The sequence below is a fragment of the Pithys albifrons genome, chromosome 8 (genome assembly GCF_047495875.1).
Source record: "Pithys albifrons albifrons isolate INPA30051 chromosome 8, PitAlb_v1, whole genome shotgun sequence".
Taxonomy (NCBI): Eukaryota; Metazoa; Chordata; class Aves; order Passeriformes; family Thamnophilidae; genus Pithys; species Pithys albifrons.
The window spans coordinates 11,289,034-11,300,445 of NC_092465.1; the positions used below are offsets into that span (position 1 = coordinate 11,289,034).

The window sequence follows — 11,412 nt, forward strand, 5'->3', positions numbered from 1 at the left end:
GCCAAGGGAAATTTAAGTTGGAGATCAGAAAAGAATTGTTTCCAGAGAGAGTAATCAGGCATTGGGATGGCCTGCCCAGAGAGGGGGTGGATTCACCATCCCTGGAGGTTTTTAAACTGAGATTGCATGTGGCACTGAGTGCCATGATCTGGTAAATGGACTGGGGTTGGACCAAGGGTTGGACTTGATGATCTCGTAGGTCTTTTCCAACCCAATCGATTCTATGATTCTGTGCTGAATGTGGGAAGTGTCTCCAGCTACAATTAGACCCAGCCTTTAATGTGGGAGTCCCCAGGCTTTTCAAACTGGGTCTGTGTCCAAGCACATATGTTCAGTGCTGGATCTGGCCAAGAGGCCATGCAATAGATTGTGTGCAAGATAACAATGGGGTACATAATCCATGTCAGAAGAAATTACATGCTCAGAATTGCAGAAAATGTCTCAGAACAAGCAAGGTTAGAGAGTCACTATGCTTTTATTTTTTGATGTTATGCCTAGTTATGCTCCCTTGGCTATTTTGATTTTGATGATTTCTATCTCTGGTTCTGTAATGAGGTTCTCACTAACCCCAGAAAACTGTGGCCCAAAGCTGTCTGGAGTGCTGTGAGTTTCTCAGGCTAAACACATATCATGTAAGTGGCCTGCAAAGTTCTAACTGCATCAATGACAGTACTGTAGTTTTACCACTGATCTTCTTTCTATTTAAATGTTTTTAAAAGATGCTTGTACGTGGTTCTCTGTCACCTAATACTCCACCCACACTCGAGAAGAAACCCAGCAGCATTAAGCAATCAATCATGAGCTCAAACAGCTGCTCCCTAGCAGAAAGCTCCATTCCATCCCTTCATTGTCAAAAAGCACCCCCTCCATGTTCCCCAGGAGCTTTGTTTCACACAAGTGCTTTGCAGTAGAGTGAATAGTAGTAGGAGTCTGCACTCGTGTGTGGTACCCAGGGCTGGGCACAACACTGATGGTGAGAAACTTGCAGAAGAAGGGAGCAGGACTGGAGTTAAAGGGATTAAACACATCTTTATGCCACAATAAATGGAGAAGAGAGGAGCTATCCCTCACAAGATATTAGCCTGAAGCTTTCTTCCTTAGGTCAAGTTTTCCAGTCTGACCTAATGAAGTAGTGATGGATGCACAGGCATTTGCCAAGCATCCCACACTGACATTAAAATCCCAAATGATTCTTTCGCTCTTAATGCTTCTTAGATATTTTAATCACATTAACCATGTCACACCATCACTCTGCATTTTTGAGTGTAGCTCAGAAGCCCGTTTTTCTCCTCACCCTCCACTCTTTTAGTAGTTCTGTGCTTTAAAAGGACTGTAGCCCCACTCAGTGTTAGAGGTGCCACACTGCAGAGGTGCTGTGGAATGATGTGCAGAAGGGCGAGTGCTGCAGGGAGTCACTCTACTAACATTGTGTTTGTGCTTTTTTCCAGCATGTCTGCAAATAATACCTCGTCATGGTGAGTCACTTTGGCATTTTTATGGGGTTTTGTTGGTAGGTATTTTCTGTTCACAAGGTGCCATATCAGCATATTGACTCATCAGCATTGTCTGGTATTTGACTATGCATTGCTGTGAGCTGGTACACCACAGTGCAATGCCCTAAGTGGTCTGAGCATTGCCCTTTTGTACGTATAGCTACTGTCAGAGCATCCTCTTTCCTGTGGACCTTAGGTCAGCTTGCTCTATAGAGCATCTTACACCACTTATTTGTAATACAAGTCAAAGATTTTATCAAAATAATGTTTTCATACTGTATGTAATTCATACTTACATGAATTGCCTGCTTGTCAGAAGGGACGGGAATTTACCTTAGTGCCCTTTTCAGTTTATAAAATGCTTACAAAACAAAGGCCATTAAGAAGTGACTAATTAAAGAAGCTTCAAGTGTGGACCAGTTCCAGACTTCCAGAGGAGGAGACTGGGGAAGCCAGTGCAGGAGACACAGTGAATACAGTCTGGGGAGCTGTCAGCATTTCGGTGTTGCCACACTGAGTGTGTATGGCTATTGTCTGAAAAGTGGCTTTTATATTGATGGTAACCCTTTCTAAGAAGCCAGATTACATTTCCGATTTCCAAGTCCTCCTTTAGAAACTGGCATTCATGAGGCAAAGTCCCCAACTTTCTGCAAGTACTGTTTGTCCCTTTACCAACATGGGCTTTGAGGGGGGGAAAAAGCCTTTTCTTGAGGCTGGTTTGCCTTAGGGTGGGAACTGCAGAGCGTGGCAAAGCTGTGCTCTTCCACTAACTGGAAGTTCTGCTCTTTCCTTGGCTGCAGCTCCCCAGTGATGACACGAGTTGCACTGAAGATTGTGACCCCTGTCATCATTACCGTCTTTGTCCTGGCACTGTATTTGCATGCCCAGCAAGTGGAATCCACTGCAAGGCTTGATTTCCTCTGGAAACTTCAGGTTAGTGGGTGTTGGCTGTGTTGGAGGATTATAGTCACTGGCATTAATATAAAGCTACTGAGCTATTCACTGACAAGTTGAGAAGTGTCATAAAGTGCCTTTGAATTTAATCTGGATCTGCCTTATAACTGGGCATGGCAATAACGCTCTGCTCTTCTTTGGTACTTTGCATACTCTCTGCTTCTCATCTGAGTTACTTTCTTCAACCCTTTGTTTCCTTGTAAATGCACTTTGGATGGTCCCCACAGTAAAGGGTTATAGATCTGGAGGTCAAGATTAATGAATTTGGACAACTGAGGTGTTACTGCTGCATGAACCTGTAATATAACACATTTTGTAAATACTGGAAGCTCATATTCAGTGCTAAGTTACTTCCCAGAGTTCAGTGAGCTTTAGTTTGCTCTGTTCAGGGGTATGAAAGATTCACATTTGCATTTTCATTCACTTTCCTTTTAGGCAGTGGGAACTGGCTGGATGTCCAGCCTTCATTAGCCCCCAGGCAGCAGCCCTGGATAATGCCACACTGTGCTCCTGTCCCTGGGTTCACTCTTAATGTTTTCACTACTTGTGCCCATGAGTGGTGTTGGGGCACTGTACGTGATTCTCAAGCAAGCAAGACAGGTCTTGGCTCTGCCCAGCACTCACGGCTGGGGAGCCACAGAACTGCAGGTTTTACACAGATTTTTACTTCCTGGGTGGCAGGACATTATTCTAATTATAGGTCTTTGTGGTTTGAGTACAAGGCACTGAGGAAGCAACAATTAATTAAAGCTCCTTGGGAAGCAGATAAACACTGTTGTTCTCATTTATAAATAGTAAAACCATGGAAGTGGTGAGGTGAATGGTTACCCAGTTCAGGGCCCAGAAATGCAACAATGCTGGATTTTGGCATTAATCTGTGCCTTCTTTTACATACATGTGGGTACACAAAGAGATGGACCATCTTCCACTTCAAAACACAAGTTTCTGCATCTCTCAGATTCTGCCCTCCTGTGCAGTTTCCCCTCTTGTTTCTGTCCTCCCTGCAAATTGAATTTCAGCTTTTTGCCCCTTCCCAGAGCAGTTACCAAAAGCGTAAGCACTGTCTCTCCCTGCTGACCTAGGCCACTGAAGAGAAAGAGGAAATGGAGGAGCTGCAGGCCTACAACAGACGCCTCCTCCACAACATTTTGCCGAAGGATGTGGCAGCCCATTTCTTGGCTCAGGAGCGGCGAAATGATGAACTGTACTACCAGTCCTGTGAGTGTGTGGCTGTCATGTTCGCCTCCATAAGCAACTTCTCCGAGTTTTACGTGGAGCTGGAAGCCAATAACGAAGGGGTGGAGTGTTTGAGGCTGCTCAATGAGATCATTGCTGATTTTGATGAAGTAAGTCACAGAAAATCTGGGTGGACAGAGTGAACTGAATCAATGAGTTTAGTTGGGCTTTGCTGAGCTACTGCAGGAAGGTGGTTTATCAAATCCTTGTGCCATGGTTCATTTCTTCTTGCTCTAGAAGTCTTTACTTATATTTTTTCCACATTGATATCCCTTCTATTCCCCTGTTGCTCCTCTGAATATCTGATTCCCTTTTTTCCTATACCTTCAGTAGTGGAGGCTCTGTCCAGCACTTTGTAGTGCTTGTATCAAAGCAGGACACATGACAAAGACATTACCAGCATCTCTGTGTTTGTTAAGGTTTATTTGCTTCTTTTGCTCTTGTGAAACAGATAATAAGTGAGGACCAGTTTCGGCAGCTGGAGAAGATCAAGACCATTGGCAGTACCTACATGGCCGCGTCAGGCCTCAACGACTCCACCTACGACAAGGAAGGGAAGACACATATCAAAGCTCTGGCTGATTTTGCCATGAGGTTAATGGACCAAATGAAATACATTAATGAACATTCATTCAACAACTTCCAGATGAAGATAGGTAATGTCTGTGTGTTCACAGGATTCCATGTAGGTAGTGGTCATTCTGAGCTGGAGATTTGATGAAGAGCAAAACCCATAGATCTTACCTTAGCCATACAGTGACGTGAATGGTCTTGTGCCTGGTGACCACTTTGGCCTCTGTGGAACGTCTCAGCAGTTTTGTAGGTATAGCAGCATTATTACTGAAGCTCCCAGGAGAATTAGGAGCAGTTAGGAAGCTGGCCTTGGTCCAGAGTAGCTCTTACTGCAGCACAGTCTCACATGGTGGGTGAGCTCGTTTGGCTTGTGATGTGCCTCCTGCCCAGACCCCCTGTGGTTCCGGCTCTGCCATTCCTGGACATTAAACAGTCTGTCAAGTCAGGGAATAAAAAGCAACAGGGAAGAAATAAAAATGTGAGAATGTCAAGTGTGGCATTTATTCTGGAAGGTGATGGGCTGCTGCCTCACAGGCCCTCAGCATTGCATAGAAGTACATGCTGACTTCCAAGTGAGCCATTTGCTGGTTAAGACACATGGCAAAGAAACCTTATCCTGTTACCTGGTACTGGAAAGTAGCTCTGGATTGAGCAGATCCAGCCTGAGCTGCCAGTCAGGTAGGCATAATGGAGCAAAGAAGCCAAGTTTCTTTTAAACATTTCTTTCCCCCCAGTTTTCCCCCACATGGCAGGGGAAAGCACAGCTAGAACCGATGAACCTCAGGATGTTTCTTATTGTCTGAATAATAACTTGCCTCAAACTTCCTGTGGACCTGAGCAGATTTTTCTCCTTCCAGGCCTCAACATTGGTCCTGTTGTGGCTGGGGTGATAGGAGCCCGGAAACCCCAGTATGACATATGGGGCAACACCGTGAATGTAGCCAGCCGAATGGACAGCACAGGTGTGCCTGACAGGATCCAGGTAAGGCATTCACTGGAAAACTTACTCTGCCAGCTCTGTGTCACTTACGTGTTTTGAAACTTAATTAGGATTGGCATTTCAGTTTAATTGTATTTCTTTATGCCATACATTTACTTACACAGAACTGAAAGAAAAGCCACCTAGGAAATGCTGGTGGTGCCAGCAAGTTTTATTTTTTAATAATGACCAACACTGCAACCTTTCGGCAAAAACTTGCGGTTTAGTTCTGGGTGTAAGTGTTGAGCTGAGCTTCCTTCTCAATGTGCCTCACTGGCACTGTGAGCACAGTCCTGCTCTGATTCTTGCTCCCATGTGCTGTTTGGCTGCCTGGATTTATTTTCCAAGGGCTTGATTCAGATCTGTATTTTCGCAATTCGCTTCCCTGCTCACAATGCCATGTGTGGGGTGAGGCTAGCAAGGGTCCAGGCATCAGTAGGATGGGGATATATAACAAGAGAAGATGGTTGAAGGGGTTAATGGAAACTGTCTGGTAATCTCACATCTCCTTGGCCTTCAGACATGACCTTTCCAGTGATTCAGTCCCACTGTCCTGCTTTTGCTGAGCCAATGTCCACAGTAACAGAGTCATTCCTTGGGAAAGTACTGAAGGGTTGTAAAAATAGAGTAACTAACTGGTGTGAAACACAAGAGGGGCAGCCACTCTGTTTCTTTGACTGTTAACTGGATTGGTATTTATGCAGCACTCTTCAAGCTTCCCTACGAGAAGGTCTGTGGACAATTTTCATTCTAGTTAAGCAAATCAGCACAGCAACGTTTCAACAATAGGAAGCCAAAAAATGAAATAATTAACACCACTTGAAAAGGGGTGAGAAAATACACTGTAATAAATGAATAAATAAATGTTGGCTAGTCTTTAAGGTCGTGTTATTCTGCAGAACAAGTGATTATTTTTGACTGGCATCTGCAAAGAGAATTTGGATGTTGGCTAGAGTATTCCACTCAATCAGTCTGTCTCATTACCCACTATCTTCTTCATAAAAACAGTCCTTGCCTTCTTCTACTAAGCTGTATGTCTACTTTGTGACCTCTAACTAATTTTTGAAGACTTCTTAATAAGTTCAACCTGTTTTCCTACTGCCACTCCAGTGATACAATGAATGCATCTGAGTAGATTGAACTGGCTGGTGTGTTTTTAAAAATGTGACTGAAGTCATATCCTGTGACTTCCTTGAAAAATGTGGGTTCCACCTAGTTGTGTACTGTGTGTGACTTCTGTGTTTCTCAGGTTCTAAAGGTTGTATTTTCTCAACACTTATATCAACCTTTTAGTTAGTGATTGCTATGCACATGTTGACTTAGAAACAAAACAGTTGATCCTTCTTTAATTTTGTCCATGGATTACTCAAAAAGCAAATGAAAAGACTGTGTGGAAGACATGGCAAGCATCTGTTTACTCTTGTTTATTCTGCAGGTAACCACGGACATGTACCAGGTTTTAGCAGCCAACAACTATCGCCTGGAGTACCGAGGGGTCATAAAGGTCAAAGGCAAAGGAGAAATGACCACCTACTTTTTAAATGAAGGGCCTCCAATTAGTTAGCACCGACTGCAGAATCACACAAAGGCGAATTTTGCATTACACAGGATTGTGAATTGGAGAAGAGTCATTTTTTGTAAGCAAAGCTGAAGATGCAGCGCAGTTGAGATTTCACACCGTGACTCTAGAGCTGGTGTCAGCAAACTCTTTGGCCTCCCATCATGAAAGGCAAGCAAAGGAAACCACCTTGGAGTTGTTCCTGGCTGAGTGCTAAGTTGACCAAAGATGTGTACTATAGAGTTCACAGATAAGACATGAATCGGGAATCTTTAAAAAGGCTGCTACCACAGGATGACATAAGAAGCTATTTAAGTATTTATTGAAGCAACACAACATTTACTTGGCTGAAGGAATGTATGATTCACTACAAAGCATTATTTTGGAATGGATTTGCACTCCCATAATGTTTCCATCCCATACTGCCAGCTATTTGAAGTGTACCACTGTGCTTTTATTAGCTGTTTTGAATGGGCTTTCAAAACTGACACCCACTGTTGCAGCACACAAAAAGGCCTTTTAGAACAGCATTGGTAATATTTTAGTGTGAAAAGACATTACAGCCTTGGCCCCCTCTTTGCCCTTCTTCTACATGGCTAATGACTGCTCTTCTGAGTGGGGCTGGCACACCTGATGAAGGGAAACATCGAGATAAAGGAAGATGGCTCTACAACCATATTTATTAAAAAGTCGTCTGTGCTCTTCTTTGGTATCTATCAGTTTACATGGGAAAGACTAGATGTAAACAAGAGACATTTTGTGGGGGGGAGCTCCCCTGAAATTTGTTGTGGGTTTTTTTGTATTTTTTATTTTGTAATATTGAAAACATGGAGATCTAACAGATATACCAAATTCTATATTTTGTAAATTATATATAAATTAGAAGGCAGGCTGTCCACACCAAGGTGTGGGGGTGGTGTATATAACATGTAGACTTTTGTGTAATTTTTTTCTGCATAATACTCTGAACACAGACTTGGCAGTTTTCAGATTATCACTATACAATCAACGAACAACAAACAGGTGAGTTTCCAGGCTGAATCAGATGCATTTTAAAATGAAAATCCAGAAAAATCTACAACCCCAAAGAAGAGGAAAACGCCCGCGGTAGTCCCCGAGTTGTTCCATGCAGCATTCCAGCAGAGGGTGGCGGCTTCCCAGAGGAACCAGGACCTTTGAGTTTTAGCTACTGAGACGGTATAAACATGTCAGAAAGAGCTCTACCCAAATCTTTTAACTCTTAACAGGAGCTCTTATGAGGAAAAAAAAAAAAGCTCATTTGAACTTATTTTAAAAAAATCATTTTTCATAGATGGTCTTAATAGAATCCTGCTGTTCTAAGAGTTGTCGGATATTGTAACTGCCATTTGACTTTACAAGGAACTACGTGCTGCAGCGTCAAGTTGACTTTCCTGTAGTAAGCACTTACTTAAACTGAGTCACAGATTTTCAATTTTCAGTAATTAGAGGATCTTCAAAACACGTTATGATGGCAAGTGTGTATAGGAGGTGTCGACCTTAAATACAGTGCCATTGATACTGTGTTGGGCAACTTTATCACTAGTGGGGGGTTTATGAATAGTTCACTGTTATCATTTATGTACCTTTTTTAACTATTAAAGAAAAATCCCTTGATATTTTATTAAAAAAAGAAAATAATTTTAAAAAGCTCTATTTTTTATATTCTATGAGGGTAAAGTTTTGATATTGAATTTGGCTAGCACTAAAAATTACTCCAATCTTTTGACATTTAATAAAGTTCTTTTCCACTCTTCTCAGGGCAGAATTATTGTAGTACTAACAGCTTAATGATTGCACTATGGTGGTGGTGATTTATTTTTTCCTACTTGACAATAAGTGAAAATGCATGGGCCTGTCTTAATTAATTTGCTATATTGCTAAGCATGACCTGAGCATTAAGCCATTTAAACATGAGCTTAAATGGCATCGCCCCTTTCCTTCTCCCTTCCACTAGGAAACATCTCTGAAAAGTATAGTATATTGACTTCTGTAAAACTGCCAAGTCTGCCCTTGTACTATACTTTTGCTCCTTTACATCTTTCCTGATTTGCAAAATACTTAAGTTGCATCACACTGTTAAGCCTTTCTCCCCCTCCTCCCCCTTCCATCCCTCCTGCCCCCTCATTGAGTTTCATCACCTTCATGCCATACACTCGGTTTTAGGTTTGCTTTCTGCTTTACAAAAGTCTGCAGTCTCCTTAACTTTTGATTCATCTTATGAAGTTGTGTTGTCAATGAAATTTCAAGTCCCCAGTATCTCTAGCTGTGATTGTTGACAGTGTGTCATGATCATTTCGAGGGGTATTCACACACTCTTTACTCTGGATCTTGCAAAAATGGATACAGTTATGATTTCCCATGGAAATTGAAATCTATTTAAGTAATTTAACTATATTAAACACTGTTTCACTGGTAAAGTGTCTTTGTTTTATTTTAGCTGCACCTGGCTCCTGAGATCAGACATACGGTGTGTAGGAGATAATGGATCTGCAAATAGAAACATCCAGTTCCTGTCTTGCACTGATGGGTGGCCCTTTGGACCACCCTGAAACTACACACTTTTACAGACCCCCAATGGCTTGGCTGCACAGCAAACATCCCTTGGGTCCTTCTTGTGCATCCACATGCCTCAGAATGTAAGTCTCAGGACAGCTGACAAGGCCTTGAGGTTAAATATACTGGTACAACTCAATAGCTTAAGTTTTTGTGTGTGGGTGTATGCGTGTGTGTGTGTCTCCTATTTAAAAAAACCAACAAAATTGTATTTTAAATAGTTTTTAAAAGTACATCACCTTTACCAAAGAATTGCCCAGGTAGGCACCTTGGTACTCGTCCTCTGAAGGACACCTGGAAGGACACCTGGAAGGAGGCAGCAGTGCTTGCCAATGGAGCATTTTCAGTCTTTACAGGGAAAAGTAAACACTACATGTAGCTGTACCAATTAACAGAAGCCTGAAGTGTAACTGAGAAACAAAACCCTGCAGCTTTCAGCTGATTTTTTTTTCTTGAGAAGACATTACACAGGCAACTAAGAACCGAATGACTTACAATCTGTTACTGGCTAGGAGGGATTTTATGAGTGTACTGAGAACACAGCTGCAGAAACAAAAAGCCATGAAGTATTTAAGGTATCAGCCTTTAAGAAAGAAGGTGAAGAACCATTTAATATTTTCTGTGCTGTTCTACATAATCATACAAACAGTTTAGGTCATTATCTGATTTGAGCACGAGTTTTTAACTATCTGGAGAAGGGTATTCCCCAGAGACAGGAAGGCAAGAGCCTCCAGCACTGTGCCCTCATTGCAATTGCTGTACACATTTACTGGATGAATAGTTTTCCCCAAATGCCTATTTTTTCCATCCAGAAAGCGTTTGGATGAATTTTAAGGTGTTTAGGCACTTATCCCCAGCAGAGAGCTGGATACAAGTATCTGCCTGGACATAATAAAAAGACACATTTAGGACATACATGGGAGAAATTTATTGTGTCCTGTAGCCTTGCTGTTTGTGTGTTAACATACATGTGTGTTAACATCTGGCCAAAAACCATGCCCAGAGGCAAATATTTTCATTCTGTTAAGCTTCCCAACTGCTCCTCAGGGCACCATCACTTCCAGGCTGAAGTTGGGGGGTGGCCTGGAGAGAGAGCTTGGGATGCTGCTGGGAAAAGAGCAGCTCAGCCGTTTCAAGCTGAAAAACTCAATTTCCATGCTCTTGGCCCACTCTGTCCAAAGCTTTTCAATTGAAGGAGCAAGAAGGCTTTGGGGAGTGAGGACTAAGAAAATTGAATTGCAGGGCAGGATGGGGGGGTGGCAGCAGCAACCTTTTCCTGATTTTAGACATTTGGGTCGTTTTCTGTAAAAAGCAGGGTTATATTTTTTAATTTCTGTCCCTGAGCACTTCTCAGTCCCTGCTTCTCCTGCTCTGCCCTGGCACTTGGGTGCAGCGCTGGTGTCCCATGGGAAAGCAGGTGTGGGTGCCAAGGGGGAGTCACAGCAGCAGCGAGTCCAGCACTGAGGCCAGTTCGGAGGTGATGCTGGAGCAGCACAGCACAGGCAGTTCAATAAAAGCTCAGAGCCCAAATTTAGGCCACCTAGACCCATAACAGCTCCATAGGAAACCGGCTAGAGAGCGAGATTCCCTCTAAGCTGCTGGTCCCTGAGATCTTTTCTTTTAACATAACATTTCAGATGTAAGTAACTATTGCCACCTACTGGAAACAGCAGAGCCTCAACCAGGTACTGCAGGATCAGGCCAAAAGACACAGAGCCCCTTCCACCACGGGGAGAGGGAGAACATGTCAGAACTTACAGGCCATTCCTTCCCGAGTAACTGATTATGCACAAACTATCAAACACCAACTTTAATAGATAAGCAAAAAATAATCATGACAGGCTGTGGGTGTCATCATCCAACACCCCACCACCACGGCAGCCCAGCTGCCAACTGTGCAAACAAGACCTTTCCATACCTGCTGCTGCTCCTCTTGCCCTCTCTCTCATGGCATTTCCACAGCAAATCCAGCACAAGACACAGAGCATAGTTTCTTTGCTTTCGAGCGTTGTCTGGTGCTTGACAACTCTGGCGTGCTCTGTGCA

At 43.0% G+C, this 11,412-nt stretch overlaps 1 protein-coding gene across 1 annotated transcript in view; it reads left to right on the forward strand.

Annotated features, from left to right (window-relative positions):
- The window catches only part of ADCY5 (adenylate cyclase 5), a 218,761-nt gene extending 210,194 nt beyond the window's left edge, over positions 1–8,567 (forward strand). Inside the window, exons 16-21 of the mRNA XM_071562687.1 lie at positions 1,449–1,475; positions 2,294–2,426; positions 3,530–3,793; positions 4,135–4,339; positions 5,114–5,238; positions 6,671–8,567. Coding sequence (XP_071418788.1) covers positions 1,449–1,475; positions 2,294–2,426; positions 3,530–3,793; positions 4,135–4,339; positions 5,114–5,238; positions 6,671–6,799 — 883 coding nt within the window. The 3' untranslated portion in view covers positions 6,800–8,567. The remainder of the gene's footprint in view (positions 1–1,448; positions 1,476–2,293; positions 2,427–3,529; positions 3,794–4,134; positions 4,340–5,113; positions 5,239–6,670) is intronic.
- The last annotated feature ends 2,845 nt before the right edge of the window (positions 8,568–11,412 follow it).